The sequence below is a fragment of the Trachinotus anak genome, unplaced genomic scaffold, assembly GCF_046630095.1.
Source record: "Trachinotus anak isolate AG129_WGS33_773 ecotype Australia unplaced genomic scaffold, CSIRO_AGI_Tana_v1 ptg000013l, whole genome shotgun sequence".
In the NCBI taxonomy this organism is placed as follows: Eukaryota; Metazoa; Chordata; class Actinopteri; order Carangiformes; family Carangidae; genus Trachinotus; species Trachinotus anak.
Window position 1 is genome coordinate 11592083 of NW_027273864.1, and position 27986 is coordinate 11620068.

The 27986-nt window shown below is 40.5% G+C and overlaps 1 protein-coding gene across 4 annotated transcripts; it reads left to right on the top strand.

Moving 5' to 3' along the window:
* Nucleotides 1–908: 908 nt before the first annotated feature.
* LOC139630001 (vitamin D3 receptor B) lies at nt 909–27935 on the top strand. 4 transcript variants are annotated; one of them, XM_071492955.1, is made up of 11 exons: nt 909–1365; nt 1688–1825; nt 2101–2174; nt 13508–13655; nt 14658–14788; nt 16136–16332; nt 16942–17041; nt 17720–17900; nt 19893–20044; nt 21331–21447; nt 22101–27935. In XM_071492955.1, exons 4-11 carry the CDS (start codon nt 13510–13512, stop codon nt 22352–22354), a joined length of 1278 nt encoding a protein of 425 aa, XP_071349056.1. In that variant the 5' UTR covers nt 909–1365; nt 1688–1825; nt 2101–2174; nt 13508–13509; the 3' UTR covers nt 22355–27935. The 4 variants fall into 4 exon arrangements, with proteins under 4 accessions (XP_071349056.1, XP_071349057.1, XP_071349055.1 ...); XM_071492956.1 differs by having other exon boundaries at nt 909–1361; XM_071492954.1 differs by having other exon boundaries at nt 909–1825.
* Nucleotides 27936–27986: the final 51 nt, after the last annotated feature.

The following is a 27986-nucleotide window of genomic DNA, read 5'->3' on the forward strand; positions in this document are numbered from 1 at the left end:
ATCAAAGATAATAGAAAAAAGGTAGCACAAACAGAAACGACAGGGTAGAAATTGTACAATAGTAAACTCTTTGTATTCTAAATGTACTGATAAAAGCTATTATTTTATACAAAAACATCTGATAGGCCATGTAAAACAGCAGAAATTCACGTATTGCTCGAAAGGCAGCTTCTGTTATATCATAACAATCCTCCTCATCTGCACAGTTCTACCTCTTGTTTGGAGCCTGCAGCAGGACTGAAGAACTATTAGTTGGAAGAGGATGTATGGGACCGGACGGGGCCCTCCTCTCTCTTTCCCCTCTCCCCTGCGTATGTATAGCCTTTACTGTGTTTACATTGTAGACACACCCCTGACCTTCACCCAGGCCCCCCTCCGCTGGGCCTAACACACCACTCACACCACCACTTCCACCACATACCAGAGCTTCAAGTGCCGTGAATGAACAGTCATCCACTTATTTATAAATAAATAAGTGTAGAGATTTTTTTTTTTTTTTTAAATCCAGGAGAGGCGCATTAAATATCAGCGACATTTGCTCAATTTGACCGTGTAGTGGGCTTGTTTAGCCGCTTATTTTTAGCACACTCGGCCATCTCCCATGCATCGCAAACGTATAGCAACATCGCCATGCAGCGACACCGCCTCCCAGCCTACCACTGCACCGCAGAGCGGACACACCCCTCCGATACGCCCGCCTCACTGCACACACTTGCAAAGCGTCAAAGAAATAATGAAGCAGAACGCACAGAACCGATCATCCGGGGCCCCACGCAGCTCGTATCACTATATTAGCTGCGTGGCATCGACGGCGACGGCGTTGCAGTTTATTTACGCCTCGAAATACGCGCCTCAGTGGCCGCGGCCGCAAAAACAAAGACGCCGAGGTGCGTGAGGCAACACACGGCGTCCAAGCGGGGACGACTTCCACCCGCCGGGACGCCGCTCCGCGTCTAATGTTAGCCCGGCAACCCCCACGCCGGGTCTCCGTGGGTCCGGGGACCGGAGGCGAAACGGTGTTGCTTTAAACCTCACGCGGTCAAAGTTGTTTACCTCTTCGTTACCTCTGACGTCACGACACACCCCTGTTTGAGAGGGGGGGGCGTCCCTCCCCTCCCCTCCCCTCCGTGTTACGGGCACCGGCGCCGGCCAAAGAGAGCCGGGGCTGGACGGAAATGTCACCAACCACAACACGGGAGACACGCCGAGCACACCTGTGATTGGTTACCGGAGGGGCTGGGGGGGAAATCCCTCTTTCCCGTAGAGGTCCTCAGAAGGGGGCGGTGCATAACAAAAAAAAAAAAAGTAATGGCCATCTATTTGGGTCCTGAAGAAGGAGGGATAATTCCCGTCGGACTACCGTAGGTGTGATTGAGTTTTCTGTGCGTTAGCTTGAGCGTGTCGCCCGTCAGTGATCAGCCGGTTACGCCGCAACCGTTTTTGTGTTTTTTTTTCCGTTGGACGTCCGTTGGCCGCGGCCGGGGAACGGTTAATAAGCGGGCTGAACTTGGAGCCGCGTTTTAGGGTTAAAGCAGCCAGCCAGCCACGCTAACGTTAGCCACTACCAGCGCCGCTGCGAGAGCCAGCGTCTGAAAAGGGCGTACGAGTTTGACGTTTTCAACCCAAGTCTCCTCACATTTCTGAGTTTGGTTACAACGCCGTCCTCTCTCTCTCTGTCTCCTCAAAGCTAACCTGGCTCCAGTCAACATGGAGGGGACACACTTTGCAAGAGCATGAAGACGACGACGGCGAGGACGACGACAACGAACGGCGACTGAAGAGGATTAAATGCAACTCGGTCTTGATGGGGAAAAGTTGAGCTGAGGTATGAAACTCGCATGCACAGGAGGAATGTTTAAAGTCGAGACTCGACTTATTGTGATTTCTGTCGCTCAGGGCCACATGAGGAACAGGTTTAGCACAGTATGCATTTCATTTTGCCAGCCTGTTTACCTTCGTACTTGTCTGCTTACTTAACTGCTGTATGATGATTGCCACTAAGTGTGTATGTTACATAAAGAGAGCTGCAGCAGGTCAGGTATTAGGGTAAAGGCCCACTCACTGACTTGCGACATGCCATTTTGCTTTTGTATTGAACAGGATTAACAACTTGGGATAAACTGAAGAAAGGTTTCAAGTCTTACCTATTGTACAAGGGCATGCTAAAACCTCAGGTGAGATGTTTTTCCTATGCTTTCAGGTCATGCCTTGCAATATGCACTCCATATATTGATATTTAGCTGTTTTTGAAGAGAGACACACTGTGAATTTATCTAATCACATATAAGCAATACCAAACTTATGATGTTTTCAGGTTAAACATTGTTGTACGGTTTCTGAAGGATTGTTGCTGTCTCATGAATTCACAACTATATTACTTTGGTTATGATAAATTAATTCACTGCCATCATACGTGAGAAAAGACATCTCTGAGGAATAAGATACTACATGATTTAGGAGCTATTGTAAATATTGCATTTAAAAACACTGTATTATCACAATGTTTAAGTGATACATTTACAGTTACTGAATTACAAGTACTTTTGAAACTTTGGTTTACGTAATGTGACTTGTCAAGATGTGATGTAAATCTGTGGCCATGCTATAGCCTAAGGAATGACGTCTGACTTTAAGGGCTGTTAATCTGCATAATTGTAAAGGAATTTGTCTGTACAATCCATTTACGTATGGGGTGTTTTTCAGTCCCAAATAAGGACAGTATCATACAGTTTATAAAATGAAAAATTCCCCCATAAATGATTAATATTAGTTAATTCCTTATTAGTCACCTTTTTATAACACATTGTAATATGATCTCAAATGTTTATTTTCGAATGTTTTCAAGACATAATAAAATACTGATAAGCTACAGTGATTTAAACTGCTGGTGTCATGTAACATACAGTGACAGTTTGACTGCATGAGTCCCGACAGTTATCTGAGCGTGGATGGAGTCACTTTCACAAGCACACACAGTTGTATAGTTGGTAGTATAACTTATATGTATACAAGTATTTATAATTTTACACCTTAACCACTCACTCACTTCATAGTCATGGAGAGGTGAGCAACTGGCAGATAATGACATCATTAATTACTATGAGCGTACTGTCTTTCTCAGCCTCCAGCTCTTCTCTCTCTTTTGCTAATCGCTTCGAAGAAAATCTGAAGGGACCAAATGCAGTTAACAGCAAGGGGCACATATTCCTGCCTACCTATCTTTCCCCGCGAGCTTAGAGCTACATTTCTCACACCTATCCATTTCTGTTTATGAAACAGTTTGACACTTGAAAAATAGCAGGTAGGATGTTGTTTTTTTACGTCAGCTGCTTCATTTCTTGCTTAAGAATATGGATTCCTCTCTCGGCAGCTTAGGTGACTTAAGATCAACGCTAACATATGTTTTGAATTTGTGGAATGTGGAAATTTATGAGCGAATCTGTATTATTTGGGACAGGACCAGAGACTTTGTGCAAATGAGGGCCAAGTGTGTTTATGATTCCATTTTCAGTTAATTTGTTTGTAGAATTGAGCACACACCTGCAATAGAGATCTACAAAATGAGCTCACTTTGTGTCCTCATTGACGATAACTGTAGCAGGTTGTTTCTGGAGCTGTGTGCTGTGGTGATGGTACAGTCCATTAGGCCTCCTGTACAGTGAAGTACCCCACCCCCCTACCCCCTTTCGTGACGGCAGTAATTGGTGGCTTCCTCTCACATGTAACCCTATAGAAAGAAAGAGGCTGCTGTACTTCACTGTAAAGACCCACTTGTATGTAACTCTGTGCATGCGTGATGTTTGCCACATATGTTCAGTTGCCTTTGAGACTAATGAAGTGTTAAGTTCCCCCTAATGTCTTTGGGTCCTCAATTACCTCCTGTGGTTGATGGTTTCAAGGCCAAACACATCACACAGGTAATGTTTGTTGTATATGGAGCACAAGTCATGCAGAAAGAAATTCTTCTTGGAAAGCAAAATATACGTCACTGTTTGATATGTAGGCCAGTGGATCGTGGAATTAAAAAAAAAAAAAAATTAATATCAGTGTATAAATAAACTGCATATACATTTTTTGTCTGCATGTATATTTTTCTACCTTTCAGAAGTTAAATTTTATTAGGAATACAAATACCAGTCATTTCTTATATTTAGCATTTTTTTAAGAAAAGTATTTCCTGAAAGAGAGACAGCATTTTATGGTGATTATATAACTTTGACTTGTGGGCTAAGTGCATTTGCGCCCACCTCACCCACATCTCTGTTGTCTGTCTGGTATTGTCCAGTCGGCTTTCTGCGCGCACAACTCGGTGTGCTTGAGAATGTGCATTATCTGTCAGATTCAGCATAGACATAAACAGGACTTTTGGTGTGTGTGTGTGTTTGAGTGGGCCTCTCCCTGCCTCGTCTCTTTCCCCTCTCCAGAGTCCAGCAAGGGGCCCAGCATAAGGGGGCAGGCTGCCGTCACTGCCTCTCTCTCTCCCCTTGCAGGCCAGCAGTGGGGCCTGGGTAGGGGGGGGAGTGGGGCAGAGACCATAGGGTTGGACACGGGACATGGGACCCCCCACCCCTTCCACCCCAGTTTAGTCCATCCTGTGTGGGGCACAGGTCACCTTGTCATGTGCTATTACTGCTGCTGTAACATGCTCCCTGTGATCGTAGGAAAAGAGCATGAGATAGACCAGTGGAGGCTGCAGGAGGGTGAATGAGAGAGAGGGAAGCGAAGGGACAGGACTGGACTAGTCTGCTCAGCCAGTTGTTTAGCTGCATTACAGACTCAGTTTGTCTACTTTGTTGTTGTTAGGTCCACACTGTCTGTTTTTGTCCATTGTTCTCTGTCCTCTATCTGTTCTCCTTATGTATTGTTTTTCTTTTTCTTCTAAGGAAATTTCTTAACGCCGAGCAGATTTGAATTAAAATTCTCTTGTCACAAATCCCAGATCATGTTTCTTTTTAATGGTACTTGTTTTTTTTTCACCCCCACCTTCTCCCCTCCTTTAAATTTCCCTCTTTGCCCTCTACTCTGCCATGTTTGTGGGCTTAGATGTGCTGCTATGTGTGAATCACAAGCCCATGTATTTCCATTGTAGCCCAGTTCTCTCTGCAGCCCGGGTCATTCCAGATCTGATTTGTTTTATGTCTCTTTTGTACTCGTAGTGACCCAGCCCGAGGTATGCAGTAAAACACATCGCCTTATGTTTTCTCCCCTCTCCCTCCAACTCTCTCCACAACTTCTCTCTGTCTCTCTCACTCTTTCCTCTTTTATATCTTTCTCCCACTCTCCCTCTTTTTTTTCCCCTTTAAGAGAAACTTTTGGCAGCATGGAACAATTTCAGAACCATTTGTGGGATTGCGTCATGTGATGTCGATGGAGGATGCTCATTGGACTGTCAGAGAGGGCCTCCTTCTCTCACTCAGGCGTTCCACAGCAATCCCTCTCTTTCTTCCCGTGCTGTTATAGGTCTGGATGTGATTCCGACTCTGACTCTTATGTGTTGGGATGTGGTCTGTAAGCCCATTGCTGACATTCTTGGGACGTGATGCCAGAGGTTTTTTATTTCCCGCTTTCCCGTCTCTCTTCTGCACGTCTGTGTGCAGTTAAAATGATCCCTCCTTGAAGCGCTGACTGGATCCTCCTATTTACCCACTTTGTTATATCTTGCCTTGTCCTCAATCACATTTCATTTCAACGCCCAGGCACTAATGGCACCACTTAATTAGGTTTGTTAGATGGTGGGCCCTCGTGGAGGGTGGGTTTTTATAATCACTTGATATTGATTTTGATGAAACTTAATCTAACATCTGGGTTGCTCTCCAAATCTTTTTCATGGCTGAGGTCTCCTTTATGTCTCCACTATAAGTAACAGGCCACCTGACAAAGAAAACTGATGGCCACTTTCCTGTTTGATAATAACATGCTTGACAATGGTGCAGCTGGAGAAGAAATGGCAAGTAGAACAGAGAGAAATAAGCCACCCTATAAGTGGTTTTGGACTTGGTCCACCTTGGCACTTATTCCCATATGAACATCTCACAGAAGCTCAAACTCCCTGTAGATGCAGTAACAGCAGCGGGAACACATGAATTACTGTATTCTAAGGACCACGTTCATCGTGCAGCATCCCCGGCATTAAGTGTTACTATTTCTCATATTAGCACTTTACAAGTCTCTGCTCTCTGTTCTTCAGGTTCACACCATCTGTAGTCGAGACTTAATTTCAAAGTGATTGACATCTAATGTCAACTAATTAGAAGGTGTAAGTTAGAGATATTCACTTGGGACACTGGGATGCAGATGGTGCAAACAATTTACACTGATAATGTGGCACAGGTTGTGTCATAGTCTGAGTATAATATGCAAACTTCAGTGGGATATTCCTTCAGCTGTAATGAGTTAAAAACCCTGCCAGGTGTTCATTTATGAATATTTAATCACTGGACTTTTTTATGTGGTGTAGGTTAAACTCATGTTATTAAAGACATTCTGTTATATGACAAGATCAGTGGTTTGTTGATCTTAATTTAGTAGAGACCACCAACAGCACCACACACATTTATCTTCAGAATTGATGACCTATCAACTTTTTAGTATTGACACTTCTGCCAACAGTGTCATGTTTTTAAATCCAACCTGGGGCCGGCTCTAACGTCAGTCCCTGGATTATGAGACACATGCGTGTAATTTCAGCCATGATGTGAATAAATCAAAGAGGAAAAGATGAGTCACTGCACCACTGCATGCTAAGTAGCACTTGTTCTCCCTCGGCTAGTTTGTTGGGTTAAAAGTAAGGGAAACTCCCTAGCCTCTCCTGCAACTATGCCACCAAAATTGGGATAATGTCTTTATTTTGCAGCTTTCACCACCCAGTTAAAATGACAAGCTAGAGTCAGTTTGTGGTACTGTGCATAATTACAGCAGACCTCATCTCCTGCTCATTGGCCACTGCTGCTGTGTTTCTCAGATTCCCAAACCCCAGTCTTGCTTTTTCATCTCTTTATCACTTGATTTCACAGATAGTCTGTCGGTTATTTCTTATTTGACAGATGGAGGGGAAAAAAGCAATCACTGTACAATATGCTTATTTTACACTATCACAATCACTCATTTTAAATTTTAATCTGTAAAGAATTTTACTAGAGTTAAAATGATTTGATGATAAATCAATGAGTCGATCAACAGAAACTTCAAAATGTCAAACATTCCCCAGTTCTACTTTCTTTCTAATGATGATTTGCTTCTTGTCTGTGTTTTATGTTACTATAATTGAATATCTTTCTGTTTTAAACTTAGTTAGACAAGACATGACATTTAAAGGCGTCATCTTGTGCTTTTGGAAATTGTGATGGGCGTTTTCCATTTAACCAACATTTTAATGCTAAACAGGAAAGGTCATCATTAGATTAATTGTTTGTTGCAGCCCTTGTTATTTTCAGCCTCCCAAACAAACTACAAAAATATTTAATAACTGCTCTGATCTTCAGTGTTATTTCTCAGTGGGTGACCAGGAGGGTGTGGGGGTTGTCACATGTAGTGAGCCCATGCTTACCACCTCCAAAACATCCAAAGCCTAAAGGTTTCCAACCTGCATTACAATTAAGATATATTTGTACAAATATCTGTCTTTCATACATAATTTAGGTGGCTGGCCAACAGATTTCTCATTGTGACAATGATAAGTGGTCACACACACAAACAGCACATAATGCCAAAATCGGCTCTTTGATTTTAAAAATGGGAGAGAAGCAGCACCAGCAGAAATAAATCACACTATAAATGTGATTCCAACATGAATAGCTAATTGCTTTTTCCTCTGACACTTTTCAAGATGAGGGGCTGTCAGAGATGAGACATGTATTTATATTTAGCCAGTAATTGAAGTGGCTTATGAGTGCGTATTTTTAGCCAGCTTTTAAAATAACAAAAACAGACTGTTTGTGTGGATGGCCTCTCTCTGGGCCACTGCTGTGTACCCTCTCCTCATACTATTTCTCTGTCATATCCGTGGCAGCCTGTAGGGTACAGTTGGTCTTTGTGACACAGAAAGCCACTGTGACAAAGAGGTCACCCCTCCCCTACTCGCTCTATGTATATAAATTTCTATCTGTTTTTGCTCCATCGCTCCAGCGTTTCCTCCACCACGCTTCGTTCGCTCATGCATCCGTCTCTCCTCCTACACTACTCTCAATGCGCTCTCCTGTGGGCTGGCATTTCCTCTCTCTGACTGCAAACAGCAATTGGCCATTCACAGAGCAATAGATGAAAATTCCTCTGAACTGTCTGTGTAGTGAGATGTAATGGACACGTAAGCAGAGTGAAAACATGTTCTACCATGTGACATTCTCAACAGCAACATGAGGAGAAGATTATAGAAGCTAGACGACACTGTACTGCTGAAAAAAGGTTACTTCGATAATAATAATCATAATCATAATAATCTAGTTTATTTTATTTATAATAACAGTTTGTTTATAAAGCACATCAAAATGTGATTACAAAGTGCTTAGCAAGGGCAAAATGAAAAATGACGGAAAAAATAAAAACAAATATGTTAGATATGAATTTCATGCTTAAACCAACCTGCATATACACATAATCTGCACAAATGTATCCATATTGGATAAGGTTTATGATAAAAATAAATTTTTAGAAGCAATTTAAAAGAGCACTTTGATTTTGCAAATCTTGAGTTTATCTTGTTCCGCAGTTGAGGTACCAAAGCAGCTGATTACAAAGTTAAACCTGTACTTTTTTATGCTTTCTACCAAATATGTTGTGGTTCAGCAAAGCACAAAACAATGAAATCACTCATGTCCAATGTTACAACTGTTTTACGACAGAAACCAAATTCAATAAACTGCGTAAGCAATGTAAGAGTTTCAAAATATTTTACATAAACCAATGTACCAGCCATAACAATCTGTTAGAAATTGTTCCTGTTCAAGAGATTTATCTCCTTCAGCTGGTGTAAGCTTATTCCTACTCATACTAGTCATGTGGCTGAGATGAGCTATCTTAATTACCCTCAGTAGTTTTCTGCTTTACATTGATACGTGCAACTCTAAGTGTCAGTCACTGACTATGAGTGTCCATGTTTTATCTTCCTTGTTCTTTAATAGTCTAATTATTAATGGTATGTTTTTGTTTTTTTTGCCACAGATCTACTGTATGTTACAATTAACAGCGATGTCTAATGTCGGTTCATTTGATGACATGATGCATATAACAACATGAAACTACTCATGGCTTTGGACTTAATCTCTACGTCATTGCTTAATTTTTTTTATGTGAGTAAAACATAAATGGACTCATCATGAAAAAACTGAATAACAACTAGTAAGGGTAAACGCAGTCTGGAAATGCAAGTAATCCCTGAATCTAAGGACAGGAGTGAGAAGAAGTCCAGTTTTGACATTCCTGTATGAATTTCTGCTGGCACAATTTCTGTCTTTGTAGATGACTATGGTGCCACCATGTTATGTTTGATCAGATGTTGGAAAGGAAGTGTGTGTGGTATGAAGGGAGTTGAAAGAATGGCTAGACATCCATCTCCAAGTAGCAAGGTTCTGCTTTGTATTTTGCAGTTAACTTTTCTGTTTTTAGTGCATAATCAAATCATCACAATCAAATTGAATTAATTAGCAAATAGTTAAGTTTTGTTTTCTTAAGAACCAACTCCCTCCCTCTTTATCTCTCTTTTTTTATTGAGTAGTCTGAAAGTTGGTGATATTCTTTAAACATTTATCACATTCCAAGCTATCCAAATTTCAGTGTTGGAGGGGTTTTAAGCAGGTTTTTTCATGATGTCATCAGGTTGTGAAATACCTGCAATCTTTCTTTTGTTGTTATCATAATTCACAGTAGAAACACTAATTTGATTGCTGTACTTATACAAATATTGCAGGTTACTTTCACATTTTAGTTCTTTTACCATAACGGGTGGATACGATATGGTACGTGGCTTGCTTTGATTTACAAACTGGCTTAAAGGGAATCTAATGCACAGAAGAAGTTGAGTAAATGCTTGAAGTGTTAGCAGTAGTTTAAAAGTTTTGTTCAGAGAAGATAATGTGGAAAAAGTCAATCTGGTGATCCACAGTAGTAAAACATCCGTAGAAACATCCAGCCATTTCTCACTGTCTCTCTGTAACCTCAGTGTGTTCTTGACAAAATATTTCTACCGAAAATATGCTGCTGCTGTTTGCAGGAAGCAACAAATCTGTTTACCATCTGAGAGGTTTTTAGTTGTAACATGTCGGGAGCTTGACAGTTGTAGCCTCAGAAGTGAATAATGTCCCTCCTGCTGCTATGGCAGTGATTCAGTAATTGGTACAATAGTCTAATTACAATCTACAAGCACAATAGTTGTAGGTGCTTCTTATAAAAGGTTGTCATCATAAATTGCAGCGTCTGTTAGCCAGCCGTCAGATAAGAAATCAATACTTGGTCTGCCTGTCATGGAGCAGGACTCAACCCTGTAAGCTAATAAGAAACCACAGTGTTTCTTTTTTATCCTTAGGCTTTATGGCCATATAACACACACTGAGAAGAGTAATATTTTGCACTATTACAGCAATGACAGATTTGATTGATGCTTCTGAACACTGTCCCAACTAAATGTATATCCTTCAAAGGCAATACATTCAGTAGAAGCCTAAAGCTCGAAACCAGTTCCCTGGCTTTGCGTGTCCTGGACTGGAATGAGTACAGATCTGGTCTAATAACCTGATGCATTATTTAGAGCTCTCTCAATACTACTGTGCATTTAGTGTAATGGCCTGTCAAGGCTGAATGCAATCACACAAGACTGACTTCACTGATCAGTTGATGATATAGTTAAGGTGAATGGGTGTTTTCCCTCTTGGCTCACAGTGAGTGATGATGGGGAATGCCTGCTGGGATTACTCTGCCTGCCGAGTCTGCAGGGGAACAGATTTTATGCTTTATAATTATGCTGAATAATTGTATTGGTCAGTATTGTGTAACACTTCATTACATGGTAGCATTTAGAGTTTTGTAGCCAATATGTTAGGCCTGCATAAGGGATTTAATATGTTTTAATTTGTTATAGACAGTCTACTTTATAGGTTGGATCACAGTTCTCCATCAATCTGTCACCTCTCAAAACGCTAGCAGGACTAAAGAAAGTTTAACATTATACATGAGAATGGCACCCACCAGACTTTTTAAAAATTTTTCCTTAGGACATTTCATGTTACCTGGCCACGACTGTCTTCTTTGTGGGCCAGTCTGTTAACTACTCACGCTACAAAGCCACCGAAGTAATCGTTTTTGGCAACAGCGGTAACAGATAAGGTCAGGAGCACAGGTTGAAACTGCAAAAGGGCATTTTTTCCCCATGAAATCATCAGTTTTATTAAAGAACCATGATACTCAACAAGTTGCAGCCCAGGAAATTTGGTAAACCCTAATTACAGAAAACAGTGAGATCATTTGGTTTGCTTTGGAAATTTCCTCTTAAAGTGTGTCTCGGTTCATTTTGGTTTTCATACAAACTCCAAATGACCCCAAATAGCAGCATAACTGACATTATTAAGGCTACACAGAGTGAGTGTTTGAAATGTAAAACCTGTGCTCATTCATATTACATCACCTGGATGGCAAGTGTTATCGTATAGTAAATGGCCTACAAGGGCTTATCTTGATGTGTCTTTGGAATAACTTTATTGTCACAGTGTCATGAGGACATGAAATTAGTTTGAAGCCTTTATAACCTGGTATCCCATTTTTAAGGACCTTTGACTCAACATGTGTACTTTACCTCTGCTCTCAGAAAGATGAGAGATGTGTGAAAGCGTAGGTGGGAGAAGGAAACATTGTGCACTGAGACAGGTGGGGAAAACAGAGTTTAGGACACACACTTGCCTATTCTGCCACTAGAGGCTAGTTGACAATCAAAACAAAACACTGCTCATAGAAACTTTTACACCTTTTCTCTGCTGACTGGAACCAGCTGTAATATTCTATCAAGTTTAGTTACAATATTACACTTGCGAGGCCTTACAATGAAGATTTAACCAGCTACAGCTGTTTTTTTTTTCATCTATATATTATGAGAAATTTCTGCCCTGCTTTTCTTTACATCAACTTGGAAGAGCTCACTGCTTCAGGAGCCCGGGGGTGAAGCCAAACAACCTAAAGTGTTTTCCCATCAACATATGAGTTTCTCTGCAGTCTGTTGTTTATCAAAGGTCTGTTCAACCCATCTTCTGATTTCCCTCCACAAATATTTGCTGTCAGTTGTTGCTACTTCCAGTTGTGTGCATACAAACTGTATCGGTGCACCACAATGGCTGCTGTATCAGATGTTCCTTGTTAAAGCGCGTGGTGCCGTGATACAAGACGCCAACATATTGTAGATGCTTGAGCCTCTGCTGTCCACGATGCCTCAAGCACTGAGGCAATGACTAGATCCTCTGTTTCCTTTCTTCTTTTGACCTTTTGTTTTAATAAGGATTACATCTCCTGTTAATAGAATTGGCCACGAACAGAATTTGGTTTAAAGGCATACTGGGCATAATATTCACAATTGTACTAAGTAGAAAAAAACAACAACAACAACAAAAAAGGATTCCAGCTGTTGAATTTACAGGAGTGTATGTAAGACTTTTGGGTAGAATGGTGTTTTATTAATTAGACATTAATTATGGAGAGCTCTGTCAAATCATTTTAAATTATTCAGCTGGGCCCTCACCTCATTGGCTGTTGATTTGTGACTTTGTTGAGGTTTTTATCGGTTTAGTTACCCTCGCCTCCCCTCCCTCGGCCCTCCATCTCCCTCCATCATTTGCTTCGCTTTCATTCTGCACTGGAAGCAAAAGAAAAGAATAAGAAAGGAGCTTTGTGAAATGGACAGTGATTGTTTGTTTATGAGGATGCTAGCCTTGTGGTGACATGCCTTTTTTCTCCCTCTCATGAGGCTGTTAAGTGAAATAGATACTCAGAGCACTATGTAATCAAATGTAACCCAGATCCAGCATTTTGGAGTGGAACAAGGGTTTTTCCACTTGATTCATATGGCTCCAGTTCCTCGCTCCAGGACAAAAACACTGGAGTTGAGTTCACCTCCAAAGGGTAGCCTGGGACTGTTTGAATCTGTCCTGAAGGAAGGGACAGTGTTTGGTTGGCATGGAGATTGGTGAAAAGAGATGTTTCTGACTTCTGTCTAGGGTTTTTTTTTTTCTTTTACAGCAACCACAGTGAGATAATCAAAGTTGTAATACAATTAAAAACCTCATGAACAACAACTATTACTAATTTTTGTTCTCAGCTAGCTTGTGAACAGCAACACACAACAGATTATAACTTAAGAAAATATTCTCAAATTTACTTTAGATGTTGGAAGTTAGCAGTCTAATTCAGATTTTTATTTTTTGTGCTGATTGGAGGCAAATTAAGTCAACTGTTTCTATAACCAGGAGCTTATTTCATTTGTTTTTTTTCTCTCTCTCTCCTGTTTCTCTTTCTTCATTCCCCTCTGTCTGTTTAGTGATGGAGCCCACGGTTGTGAGTACGTCCACTCTGGCCCCTGATGAGTTTGACAGGAACGTGCCGCGGATCTGCGGCGTGTGTGGTGACAAAGCCACCGGCTTCCACTTCAACGCCATGACCTGTGAGGGCTGCAAGGGTTTTTTCAGGTACACAAATGCATATGTGAGGTCACAGACACACTGTGAAGCAGACATAAACACCCTTTTTAAAACAAGAAGATCCATATTGACCAATTTATTGGCACATTTGCATACAAACACAAGTCCAAACTTGCGCATATAATGGCCACCCACTTTCACATGCACATTAAATGAAATTGCCCCCCGCAGTTACGTAAGAACACACACAAAACCACTCACAACATGCCTGTTCACGGTAATGCTCAGCAGGAAGTAGAGAATACAAATGAGCCCGGCCCTGTAGTCAATGCCTTTGCTTCTGCCTGCTCATTGATACACACCAGTTTCCAATTTAACCAAAGACAAAACTAGAGCGAGTCGTGATTTTTTGCGAGTTTGTGTGTGTTTGATGTATCCGTCCGTTAGCGTCTGTTCCTCTCTGCAGTCTTGATATTTAAAGTGAGAGGATGAAAAAGACGGATGTTTAATAATCTCCTTCCTCGTCTCTCCGCTGGCCTCTGTTTGAACTCTCACCAAGCATATGTGTGTGTTTTTGCTCACATCTGTGTATAAATGTTCATACATACAGTGAGGTCCAAAAGTTTGAGACCACTTTCTTTCCCATTCACTGGAATAGGAAAGTGGTCCGTCACTAACTAAATCATTATGCTTTGCGTCATCATTTGGCAAGATTCATCTTTTACCCCTGGATTCCTTGGCGCTCAGCCATATGTATGCTGTTCCACTCAGTCCCAGGCTTGAAGGGCAAAAATATTTATCCTGCTCCACCATGATTATTATTTGAGGAAAACGCTGTCAAATGTGCCACACCACTGTATTTGTCAAATTCTTATTCTATGCACAGACCTCTATTATCAACACAGTTACAAACATGCTGAGGCACACGCATATTGAGCCTGAAATACCTTCTAATTAACTCCAGTGAAGTCTGTTTTACTTTTGTGTGTTTCTGCACTGACATATCTGTGTATTTTAACAGAAAATGTGAAATGTATACAATTTATTTAGGCGCAGTATGAAGCGCAAGGCCACCTTCACATGTCCCTTTAACGGCAGTTGCACCATCACCAAGGACAACAGGCGCCACTGCCAGGCATGCCGGCTCAAACGCTGTGTGGACATTGGCATGATGAAAGAGTGTAAGTATGACAGGTGACCCAAATGTCTTCAAGTCAATACTCTTAACCTTACACTGTGTAATTTACTGCATGTATTTAAATAGTGGAGTTATTTAGGTTTTGCAAGTTGATCCCAGTTTGGCCCTTTGGGTTCAGTGCTTGGTTCATATCAGAAATTACATGATTAATTAGATTGTTTGTGTTGGAGAATGTGGCCAGCTATTTATTTTTTTGTGACCTGAAAGTTCTGAATAAGAGTCAACATTATATCCAGAACTGATCCAAGACCAACCTCCATCCTAGACCAGTTTACACATAAATCCTACCTACTGTATATACATTATATTACATTTGCTTTTCATCTTAAAAAAACTACAATTGTTAGTAACAATTGTTACAGTTTATAGTAAGGTTTACACAACTGCTGTTTGCAATTTTTGGGGGCCTCTTGTAAATATTATGTAATGTTTGGACTGTGGTCAAGTGTCCCAGGGTCTTTGCCCCCATTAGAGTGTTTACACGTTCTATTTGAACTACTGGAGCCTCCCCACATTGTATACAGTAAGTATACTCCATCTGAAGTTTCAACACCTGCTGTTATGTACAATCTAGCGAGGCCTCTTCTTTCCACACAGCCTTGTTTATTTTCATTGTCTGTAAATAGCAGGTACATCTTTTCTAGTTTTCTCCTGATATCCGGATATTGTCCACAGGCCACTTTTAAAGCAAAGGCCTCTTACTTGCAGCTGAATGTTTTTTCCCCAGGGTGTTTCTGGGAATCGCACAAGAGCAGTGGCACCAGCACTGCGATTTACTGTAGGTGAACAGCGGAGCTGTTGCAAAAACAGGAGCATGTTGTTGAGACCCAGTTCTCTCTCTCTCCATCTCTCTCTCTCTCTCTCTCTCTGATTCTGTGAGCTAATTCAGTGGCTAGAACAACAAGGAGCGAACAGAACAAAGACAATGCATTCACTTGTTCATTGCAGCAGGGGTCTCCATATGGAACTGTCCCCTCCCATTCTCTTCCTCCAGAGAATAACAACCCCCCCACCCCACCCCCCACCCAGCACCACATTGACATAGCTGTCATCACAATGTAAAAGACAAGTTCATACTGAAAAGCTTTAAAAGCCGTGTACCTCCAACCAGTTTTTATGTCATACCTGTATTCTGTCATTCTGGCTGTTTTTATCTTGTTTTCCAGTGGTTTTTCTGCTTCCCCTGTTTTATTTATGTCATTCTTATATAAAAACTGTGTCCTCCATCTATGTTCTTTTCCTGAAAGTTTTTTTTTTTTTCCCTTTGTGTGCGTTGTATTCTAACACTCTTTCTCTCTCCCTCTTTTACCCCCCCCCCCCCCCCCACCAGTCATTCTGACAGATGAGGAAGTGCAGAGGAAGAAGGACCTGATTCAACGAAGGAAGGAGGAGGAGGCTCAGCGCGAAGCGGAGAGGGAGGCACGGCGACCCCGGCTTACTGACGAGCAAAGTCAGGTCATTGCCACGCTGGTGGAGGCACACCACAAAACATATGACGACTCCTACTCTGACTTCTGCCGCTTCAGGGTTTGTGTCAAACATATGGTTATTCTTGTCACCAAATCAAGATTTTGCTTTCAAATTTCTTTGACATTGCAAAAAAATCATGGGATTTGGGGATTTCAAACAAACTGTTTATGTTAATGTTAAAATAGAACTGCGCCACCTCTATTATGTGGATTTGCAGTTTGTTACTTCCATAGTCCCATAAAATAACATTACTTTTAAATTTGTACAGGGATCCTTTTGTTACTCTTTATACTTTTTATGTTACCCAGCAGACCCTCAAGCCATTTCTCCTCTGAAATTCATTTTGTATTTTCAGTCCCCACAAATTACACACACAGCCACAATCCAGGCCAGTAATTCAATCCCATTTTTTCTGCAGATATTCAACAAAACTGCAAAACTGCATATGGTGCATTTTGAATAACCATCAGAACAATAAATCACTAATTGCTCAGCTGTACATTAATGAAGATTGTGAAGGAAGATGTATTTTCACTGTATGAAATGCAAATATTCCAAGATTACTCTCAGCATCAGTAATTTCCATTAGATGTCATAGGTGTATTTTTGGTTTTAAATTTTAGTGACTGGATTTATCCTTTACATGTGCCTTTTCTGTCTGTCTAGCCTCCTGTGCGTGAGGGCCCAGTGACGCGTAGCGCCAGCAGAGCTGCCTCTCTCCACTCTCTGTCTGATGCCTCCTCTGACTCGTTCAGTCACTCTCCAGGTAAGAGACACACACAGTATGAGGACATCACTGAAAATCAAGTGAAAACATTGACTGCTCAGTGATATTCATAATGAAACCATATTTTTTTCCAGTAAATCAAAAGAGTTGATACTTAGGGCAATAATTTTTCTCCAGTTCAGCTGTTTGCATGTTGGCTTACATAATCTGTTATGCTGCTTTACTGAGAATTCAGTGGAAATCCTGTGAATAACCTGTACCCTGTGGACACCTGACTCCCTCTAGTAAACATCAGTTCATTAATGCATCCATCACTAATGGAGTGAACACAGCGAGGGACACGGTCACGTGGCCCACCGCCAACACTCAGCACACACAAATGACTCAAAACAACCCAGCCAGCTCTGCGTGCTTCACATGTTGTCGGAGCTGTCATCTAAGATTTCATCTCAGTTCTACTGACCTGACACATGTATTTTCAGATGATCCTTTCTGCCAAAAAGTTCTATCTATTTTCATGATGATGTATGTGTGTGTGTGTGTGTGTGTGTGTGTGTGTGTGTGTGTGTGTGTGTGTGTGTGTGTGTGTGTGTGTGTGTTCACGGAGGAATAGTGTGATGTTGTTGTGCTTTATGTCTGAACACTTTTCCCTCCTTTCTTTTCTACTCTTTTCTTCAACTGGTCTCCTCTCTGCTCTGCTCTGCTCTGTTTATCCAGAGTCAGTAGACACCAAAATGAACTTAAACAACCTGCTGATGATGTACCAGGAGCAGGGTAGCAGCCCTGATTCCAGTGAGGAGGAGGGCTCAAGCTTCTCCATGCTGCCTCACCTAGCTGACCTGGTCTCCTATAGCATCCAGAAGGTGATTGGATTTGCCAAGATGATCCCTGGGTTCAGGTGTGTATCCGTGTGTGTGTGTGTGTGTGTGTGTGTGTGTGTGTGTGTGTGTGTGTGTGTGTGTGTGTGTGTGTGTGTGTGTGTGTGCGTGCGTGCGTGCGTGCGTGCATGCGCAAAAAGCATCTTTGTATCCATCTGTCAGCGTTTTGAATCTGTCACTCTGCATTCAATTCAATTCAATTATTATTAGTTGTTATTGGTTGTTAGCAACTGATGTAAGCAAGAAAAAACATGCCTGGATATTTGACTTGTTGGTATATAAGTTAGCAAAAAAAGATTATCTCACTAAATTCACAATCACTGATACAAGATGGTAAGAAAAACTTGCTAGTTAGTAAAAATTATTACTGTACAATAATGACAAGTTGCTAGTTCAGTTTTCAGTCTTGGTCCAGACTGGTTTGCATTTAAAAGTTGACTTCTTTCAGTTTCCATTTAGCAGTCTCTTGCTACTCATACCTGATGTAACACTGTGACAAAGAGACAGAGGAGTGGGTAGACATTTGCTTCTCTGTACTTGAGTTTTTGCAGAGAACTTTCTGTTTATCTGATTTTCTTTGTTGACTTTGTTGTCAACATTCAGAATTCTCTCGGTTATGTAACCAAATGGTGTGGCCTGACAAAATAAAATTTTTGGCTAAATGTAGCTGTACTAACAGAACTTTCAGACCTCATGTATTTTTTATTTGCATGTCTGAGAGTGACTCTTTACCTAAATGTGTGTTGAAGACTTTGTACACCTACTTGTTTTTCTGCCTGATTAGTCGATACTGTGCCACAGTGATGGCTGTGGTCTAAAGGCCATAGATTACTGATAGACTGTATATTACAGATAGCTGACACATTGTTGAAAATCTTTTTATGTTGTGTTGTTTCTTCACCGGACAAGGTTATACATTTTCCATGGTCATGTTGTTAACTTGAAGTTCACCTCTTTAAGTATGTTAGTAGGTTATTACCTAACCTTTAAGTAATACATTCCTCTAGCACTCAACAGTCACCTGTCTGCCTTGCACGTACGAGCTGGAAGGTTGTCTCTAATGATATCTGATGTCTGTCTGATGATAGCACTACAACACTACACTACTACACAGAGCATGTGATAGACTTATTACATAAAAGATTGTCTTTTGTTTAAAAGTTATTGAATAGTACAAGATCAATTCTTAAGAGATATGAAGGAGAATATGATACATTAACCCTGAATTGATTTTGAGTAAATAGAATAGATACAAACCAGATACATTTACAAGCATACATTTATTTATGACTATAAAGGCAAAATTGCAATGGCTGCCCAAGGCTTGTTCATTATTATCTCCCTACCTTCCTTCCCCACACATGGCAACTGTTGCCTTCCAGCATGTTCATCTCTCAGTGTGTTGACCAGGACAAAAGCTCCGTGTCTCAGGGGTTATGCCAAAGTCGAGGCTAAAACAAGTCAGGGCCTGTATTTCCTGAAAGTTGTCATTCCCACTGGCAGCGAGTGATGGACGTGGTCGGATTACCATTGGAATGTTTGTTCACTTATGATCTGCTCCCTGAGCCCTGAAAAACACCCCAGACCTCCCCCGAAGATCTGCATGTTTCAGCTCATGTCTCCTGCTAGTTCAGTAGTTTCAAATCATAAACATTTAAAGACACTTCAAAACATTACTAGATGCTTTTAACTGTGACAGTGATGATACTTAAAATGGCATCAGTTTGACTAATGTTCATCAAATGAGTTTTCCAGTCACAAGAACCCATCACAACAGGAGGAAGCAAACAGAAAAACATTTTGGATTTTTTTTTTCTCGTTCTGCACACCATATATCTGATAAAGACTGACCTTGAACCCATAGTCAATAAAACAATGTGCAGATATTTGGTTTGAATCTTTCCTTGTTGTTAACCTGCTGCTTTATCAGTTTCCTGTGATTTGGTGTTGACATGATCACAGTTATTTAAGGACTGTTTAAAATAACTTAAAGATGATTTCTTTCTCTCCAGGGAGTTGACTGCAGAGGACCAGATTGCCTTGCTCAAGTCCAGCGCCATTGAGGTGATCATGCTGCGCTCAAATCAGAGCTTCAACCTGGAAGACATGTCCTGGAGCTGTGGTGCGCCTGACTTTAAATACCAGATCAGTGATGTCACCAAAGGTCAGTCTGAAAGCTGCCACGTGTACAGTTTGACTGCTGTGAAGACAATCTAGTGTTTAAAATGATGCATAAGCATGCTCGGCAACTTGATTTGCTCTGCTGATAGTTGAAGAGAAGAGGCGCATGTTACACATTAACACTTCTCCTCAGAGCTGGAAGGAAGAAGCGCAGCATTAAGAAAGTGGATCATCGGTGTGGGAGATAAGGTTACTGGCAGTGGCTTGTGTGCGTACCCATGGGTAAAGGATGCTAATTTTCCCGCAAAACCAGTGTTACATATCTGCAGAAAACCCTTTGGGGCATGGCTTTCATTTGCCTTTCAAACAAGACCCTCTCTTTCTGGGATCAGCCAAAGAATGTCACTCCTGACCTGCTCACTACACAAAACAACCACTGTCTGGACAAGGAGAAGCAGCTCTGTTGCGCTCTTCTTAAAATATCGTTGACATGAACATGACTGGAAAACAGTCATGTTTTCTCATGCAGTAATAATTAGGATTTTAAACTCTTTCATATGGGATCTTGTCCCTGAAAGTTTCATTAGTAAATTATTGATGTATTAAGGCAGTTAGAATTTTGGATATGTATCATTAGACAATGTTCAATACTATTCCCCCTACAACACAAAGTTTCTGCATGGATCAAAGTGATCATTTTTAATACCTCATTTAGTTTAGTATAAACATGTTTTTCCTTTTTCAAAGTGAAACATTAAAATGCATCACTGTTTAACACAAAAAAACTGTATAAGACCATTGATCAAATAAAATATAATATAAAAATATGGAGATTATTCAATAACAGTAATTTTAAAAAAGATAATTAGACAAATTAATTTATCTCAGCAAGCATTTGGTGCTAACTTGTTCCATTTCAGAAGCACAGTTTGGTCAGTGCTCAGAAAGTATTAGGTTCAATTCATAACCCAGTTATTAAATGAGAGAATGGAGGCACACTAATGGCAGTCTGTGAAAACTTTTAATCAGTATTTGTATGGCTTCTCATTTACACATCTACATAAAAACAACCCTGCCTAAGTAATGGCACATAAACTGATCCTGATTCAGATTTTCCAGATGAAATTCCCAACCAGTAGTTCCTAGTGAAAACCTGACAAAAGACAGCAGGCAAGAAAAAAATCCACACCAGCGATGACTCAAGGAGGCAAAATGAAATATTAATGAGTAAGAGGGATGGTAACATTCCCTGGAGGGCCTTTCTTCTGTGATATAGGACGGAGCTGTTTGTATGTACTCCACAGTAATGATGCGCTCTTTCTTCTGTAGCGGGCCACACTCTGGAGCTGTTGGAGCCACTGGTGAAGTTCCAGGTGGGCCTGAAGAAGCTCAACCTGCACGAGGCGGAACATGTGCTGCTGATGGCCATCTGCCTGCTTTCTCCAGGTACTGTTCATCTGACAGTGTGGAGGAGGGAACATGTAGAGGTTTATCATGAATTGTTCATGAGAGATTGCGTTTGCCTCATTTTTCCCAATAGAGAATATCTTCATTATGCCTTTTTATTGTATTAAAGCAGCATCTTGGTTAGATAATATAGACATATTTTTGTCATCTGTCAGTCAATGTAAATCACACTGATGTGTACTTGAAGGGGTTCATGTCTCTTGTGTGCATTGGCCTTTAGCTGAACATACATTTGTGTGTATGGTATGCATTTTCAGAAAATATAGTGTATATATTATACATGTATAGTTATGCAAGCAAGCAAGCAAGCATGTGTAACTAAGTGGATATTTGCATCCCTTTGTGTATATGAGGCAGCTCATTAACAATACATAGATGTGCTCTACCTGATCTAAAATTAGCAAGCCTCCCCAGAATGGTAGGAATACAAACACAAAGACCACGCAATTTTATATAATTTACAACTACAGTCCTTGATTGTTTCCCATCATAAATATTATTATTCCACGGTGAACACAAATATTGAAAGCGTCAGTTTCCCAAAAGCATCTCAATTTTAACTGTTAATTTCTGTTGCATTTAAGCTTGTGTAACAGACATAAACCATAAGGCTCTCCCCTCTTCTGTTGCAGACCGCCCAGGTGTGCAGGATCATGCACGGATCGAAGCCCTCCAAGACCGCATTTCAGAAACCCTACAGGCCTACATCCAGCTTCACCACCCAGGAGGACGGCTGCTCTACGCCAAGATGATCCAGAAACTGGCCGACCTGCGCAGCCTCAACGAGGAGCACTCCAAACAGTACCGCTCGCTGTCCTTCCAGCCAGAGCACAGCATGCAGCTCACCCCGCTGGTGTTGGAAGTGTTCGGCAGCGAAGTCTCCTAGAGGCCACCTCTGAACCTTAGAGGTGCGGCAGAAGCTGGAGACGAGGCCCCTGGAGTTGAAAATGGAGGGAGAGAGCTGAGAATGTGCCGGATGGGTTAAATGGAGGTGTGAAGTATTAGGCGAGTAGAGGAGAGAAAATGGTGTGCGTGTGTGTGCATATGTGTGTATGTTTATGTGTAGTGTGTGTGTGTTGGGTGTTTGTATGTGTGGTTTCATGTTTGTCTTGTCTAAAGAAGTCTATCTTGGTATAAAGGCCAAGGTTGTATGGAGAGCTAGCAGATGCTAAAAGACACAGTAAACAAGGGAACTTTATATAATACAAATTCAACTATACATACAACTTCTGCCTATATACAGTGTTTTGTCTGTATTTAAATCAACAAACAGCTGCTTCAGATGCCAGGACATTTTCTGTGTGTACATGTCGTGCGCACATCAACACAACAAACATACTCAGTTATTCATCTAGCCATTCAGTTGAGCTACCTCTTGGTTTTACTGGGGTTGTTTTATATTTACATCACCTATGTGAAACAGTAACTTTTACACAGAACACTTTAGATACAGTACAGATGACATTTCAGTTTATTGGTGCAAAAGCAGTGCCTGCACATTACTTTGACGTTTTTGGATGTTTCAGAAAATCCTGTATTTTGTTTTTCATCTGCTTCTCTCAAAGGCAGCATATGTGTATGACTTTGTACAATTCAAACACATGCCTTTCACCTTTCACCAAAGGTATGGTCAACTACTTTCTCAAAAAGCTTCCAGTACCTAAAATAATAACCTTGCTGCTCCGTGGGTCTTTCATGCATGCAGTCTTTTGACATGCTAGCAACTTGTCTGACTAGCCTCACAGCCTATGAAGGAAAATGTCATTATATAGGTTTATACTGCAGAGTAGAGAGCATAGTCTGTAATTTAGTCAGGTTTTGATAGGAATTTGGGGTGCCTGGTTTTTAGGTTTGAATTAGCCACTAAATGTGTTAGCTACTTTTACACTGCTAACTGTCAATCAAACTAAGCCTGCATTAGGGCTTGTTACTCTCTTTTGAAATTGTTTTTCATTATTCTTTTCTTTTGTTTAATTGTTTATTTTCCTGTAAATAGTTAATTGCTACCACATGTATCCTAAGCACTGTTAAACCACCTTTTACTCAAGCCTATGTATTGCTATACAGCATCTATATTATCACAGATTTTTAAAGGGCTAAAATGCCAAATCTAACTGGAATAGTAAATCGAGGCCAAAGCAAGAGGCCTCTCTTGTTAATATATAGCTGCATACCTTACTTGGAATTGGCATAGATATGGATGTAATTGCAATGGTCTCTTTTGTGTTTTATACGTTACTTCACCTTTAAAAACAATTCCATGAATTGTTCCTCCTCAGTACACAGTAGAGCTCGGTGGGTGGAGAGCTTGGGAAGCTGCTTCAGACCTCCACAGATATCACACCCCTTTCATTTCTGACTGGGAAGTGGATTTTCTAGAATGTCTCAGGGCCTGGTTGTGGCGGTGGTGCGCACCTCTACACCCAGGCCCTCCTGTTTGATGATGTATGCTGCGCAGCCCTCTAGTGGCTGCATTGTGTAAATACCAGGTATACATATATATAAAATATATATATGTGTCTGTCGCTGTACATAGGGCTACATATTTCTCAAGGCTAATTTTTTCAGAAATATATATGCAAATACAATATTGGCCCTTTTTTGTTTTGGATTCAATATCACAATGTTCTGAGACACTATGCTCTTTGTTTTGACTTTGATAATGTTTTTTGGTAATGATTAGTTAAGAATGGCTTCAACAGGGAATGCTTGTGTATTTGACTCAGTCAGATTATTATTTGTGTAGCAGTGGGTTGATGTTTTTGACTAATTTCCAAGGTTCATTTTTAGAAAGAGGACAAGCTAAACATACTGTGCTGCTCTCTAATATAAGCCATATAGATCACCAAGCTAGTTATACACCTGATGCATTACAGTACATCGACATGATGACTCCAGAGCCTTGGATATTCTCATTATATAATCTACTAAACTCATGCTATTTATCTATGGCTTTTGGAACATAAGCTTGTATATGATAGGAACTCATATGCCTTCTCTCTGCTGTCAGTCATCTTTGGCTTATGCTTCATCAGACAGCATCTAATGGCTTATAAACCAAACTGCCAAGAGAATTTAAATGCTTTAGATTTAGAGGCCAGTAATGTATGGCTTGCCGCATGTGGGATTATGGTATAAGTATATGAGACTACATGTCTTTTTTATATCAAGACAATTCCCCAAAGAAGCGTTAAGTCTAATCCCTGCCAAGTGCAGATGGTTTCATAAGAAGCAACTTGGCTTAAAGGAAATGATTGCAGAGATGACACTAAAGCCTCAAACTCTTCTTTTTGTCTTCTATTTGCTGTGTGACAGAAGACATCTGTTAAAACCGTTCCTGTGATTGGCCATACGGGCTTCCTATGTCAGACCTAGAGCTTCCTTCATCTCAGCAGACCAGGGTTACTCTGTGATCTTAGAGGAAGATGGTGAGAGAGAGAGCGCATATGTTTGTTGTTGAGCTCAACGTGTTTTCACAACTGATTCGTGAGAAGTTGTGGCAGTTGTTGCTTTAATCTGTTCTGTTTTTATTAAGTCCATTCTCCGTCACTGTGGCTTTATACCAACTTGTGTCAGTCACTGTGACACTCTGCAAGCTGACAGTCAGGGTTGGACATACAGATGATCTGCATAGCACAGACAATTAATAGTTTTTAGATGTTTCTATATTCACAAAATTATAACAAGTTTGGTTTTCTTCCTGAAAATCATTGGAATTTCATATATATATATAAAATTCCACGTGTCCAACAAATTTCCCTGCTGTGATTGAACTTTAAGGAGTCGAGGCTCAAGTGTCTTTAGGCAGTACCACTCATATGTATAGTATGTTAGTTTGATGAGGGGTATGATGTGCTTGGTTACTGAACACTGACTTTTGAAGTTTAGAAAAGTCTCCATGTTGATTTTTCTCTGAATACATACTTCTGTATGTAGATATTGGTTTGATTTTGTTCTATTTTCTTTTTGAGATAGAGATGCAGTGTTGATTTGTGTATGTTTAATACAGTGGGAGGTTTGGTGAACATGTAAGTGCCACGGGGAGAGGTCCCTCCACACAAGAACAGGGTAAGAGGAGTTCTCTTGGGGATTTGAAAACCGAACAGGAAGAGTCTTGAGGATGCACCATACAGCCGCTAATTTAACAAGTAGATTTTGGTCAGTACCACATAGCATCATGGGAATTCGGACTTTAGCTTTTGTCATAGGAAGGGAACCCCCTGTTTCCCTTTTTACGACTGAATATGTCCCATTTAGTACCCTATAGCAACGTACTGGGCACAATATACAAATGTAGTTAAATCTAAACATGGTGCATCCCCAGAGATTCCTGTTTGGTTTTACCATGGTAGGCTGCTCAGAATCTGTAAGTTTAAACTCTGCATCATGGTTGTTAAAATACTGGAACTTGAAAACCATACGTGAGTGGAAATCTACACTACATATTAGATGGATCCATCTTTGTTGAGATTTCCTCAAGATTGGCAACATAACACAGTAACAATGCCTGCAATATACAACTCATGGTACACTATCACCAGCAAGCTTTACAGTTTATCATGTTAGTAGACATTTTTGAAGTTTTTTGTATAACTGTTGCCATTACAAATCCTGTCTGTAAATCATGTATGATACCAGTCATAGAAATCAGTTGGCCATCTCCCATGCAAAGGCTTTCAAGTCTTTATTTTTATTTTTTTATTATATTATTGTTCCTCCCATTAGGACAGGGATTGTAATGGAATCAACTTAATGTAGTTCTTACAAAAAGGAGTGTCCACAATGGATGTACACCATAATCTACCTAAAAAACCTACCTCTCTTAGCTCAGATTTTTTTCAGCATTAAGCATTTGCCTCTGTTTTTACTTTTGTAATATTTGTATTCATGTTGGTATTTATTGCTGTCTAATGAGTCATACTTCAATGATTACCTCAGAGATATCTCACAGATTTGGGAGAGTCCAGCTAATGAAGTCATTCATAGTTAGTTTTTTTTTTTTTTTTTTTTTTTTTTTTTTTTTTTTTTTTTGTACAGTTTATTTTTCTTTCTCAGACTTAGCATTGCCTTTTTTTGTTTTCTTTTTTTTTAACGCACAAAATACCAGGAGTGTTTTTTAATATAGTGCCTGCACTCTGACCAACGGGGCTCAGACTGGCTAGGATGAGGCTGCATTTACTCCAGAAGTGACATTCTTCTCTTTATCTTTGTCCTTTTGCTCTGTCCTTGGGATATCTATGTAGTTTCAGCAACAGATGCAGTTAATCCACATTAATGCCACGTTGCTGATATTTAGCTTTATCTTTATAGTTTTAAGGGCAAACTGAACAGGAGAGCTTTGTGGAGTGAATGCATCTGTGTAGAAGGAACAACCTGAAAGACTTTGTGGCAGTAGGAGAAACGAGAGGTGTGTTCGCGCTCCACTTGGTAATGTTAGCATGGTCTTTGCTCTGTAATACACCTTACATCCTTACCTTGTCTCTCCTATTTGCCCCATCATTTCCTCCATACCCTCTCTGTGTCTTCACCTCTCCTTCTGTCCTAAAGTCTGCTCCCGCACCTTCATCATTCCCTGCCAATATTTGGTCAAACGAGGGGAATTGGGAGGGGTGAAATCCTCAGTATCCATGCAATGCTGCTTTTATCTCAAGTATCACCAAGTCGTGTGTTATTGACACTTACATAATGCAGGCGTCATCCAAAGTGTCGGCCCCCAGCGGCGCGACTTGCCTGATTGGAAGATTGTGTCTTTTGAAACGTACACAACTTAGTGATGCTTATTTGGGAAAAAAACAAAACAAATTCCATTTAGATCTGAGTATCATTTTAACGGAGCAACTACTCACTTTGGTGAATTTAAACCAAGTTTTTTTGTACTCATGTCAAACTGCTTCAGGTAAACACTGAATGAAATTAGAGTTTTTATTGATCAGTCAATACTGAGGAACAATGTCGCCATGGTCACATCTACCCTGAGCTGTGTGCCATAACATGACCCTTTTAATGCAGGGGAGGGTGTTTATGAAGCTGGCTTCAGATGTTCCCCAGCTTAATTTGAATGGGAAGGTTGTCTGAGTGTGAGATTGGCTTCTTACTTAGTACTCTGTCAGCCATGTTTATTGATCTTTTATAAAGAATAAAATCTGAATTTGGCATTGAATTCTAACCCTGCATTGTGAATCCAAATCATGCCACATTCAATTATAATGCCTGAACCAACAAAAGCACTTAATGTAATGTTTGTAACACATGCATACTGATGAATCTACTAGCCATAAACTGCCTGTGTAGGTCAGCATGATATGGCTGCAATTATCAAAAGTCACCTAAATTCTAATGTAATTGCAATTTATCTTTTGTCTCATTTTTTTTCAAAGATCTTCTTTTTTCTATTATAAATTGGTGTTTATGTAATGTTATTTTTGTCAGATGTTTTGCAAATCAAAAATAAACAGTTGTACATAGCAGCAGGCTTCTGTGTGGTTTGTTATTTAATTCATTTTATGGCCATTGCTGAT

Bases quoted from the DNA above. Each gene is read 5' to 3' on its own strand.
- LOC139630001 (XM_071492954.1), top strand. From the start codon at position 13,510: ATGGAGCCCACGGTTGTGAGTACGTCCACTCTGGCCCCTGATGAGTTT. The intron at 13,656-14,657 runs GTACACAAATGC...CAATTTATTTAG, and splicing joins GGCTGCAAGGGTTTTTTCAG to GCGCAGTATGAAGCGCAAGG. The intron at 17,901-19,892 runs GTGTGTATCCGT...CTTTCTCTCCAG, and splicing joins AAGATGATCCCTGGGTTCAG to GGAGTTGACTGCAGAGGACC.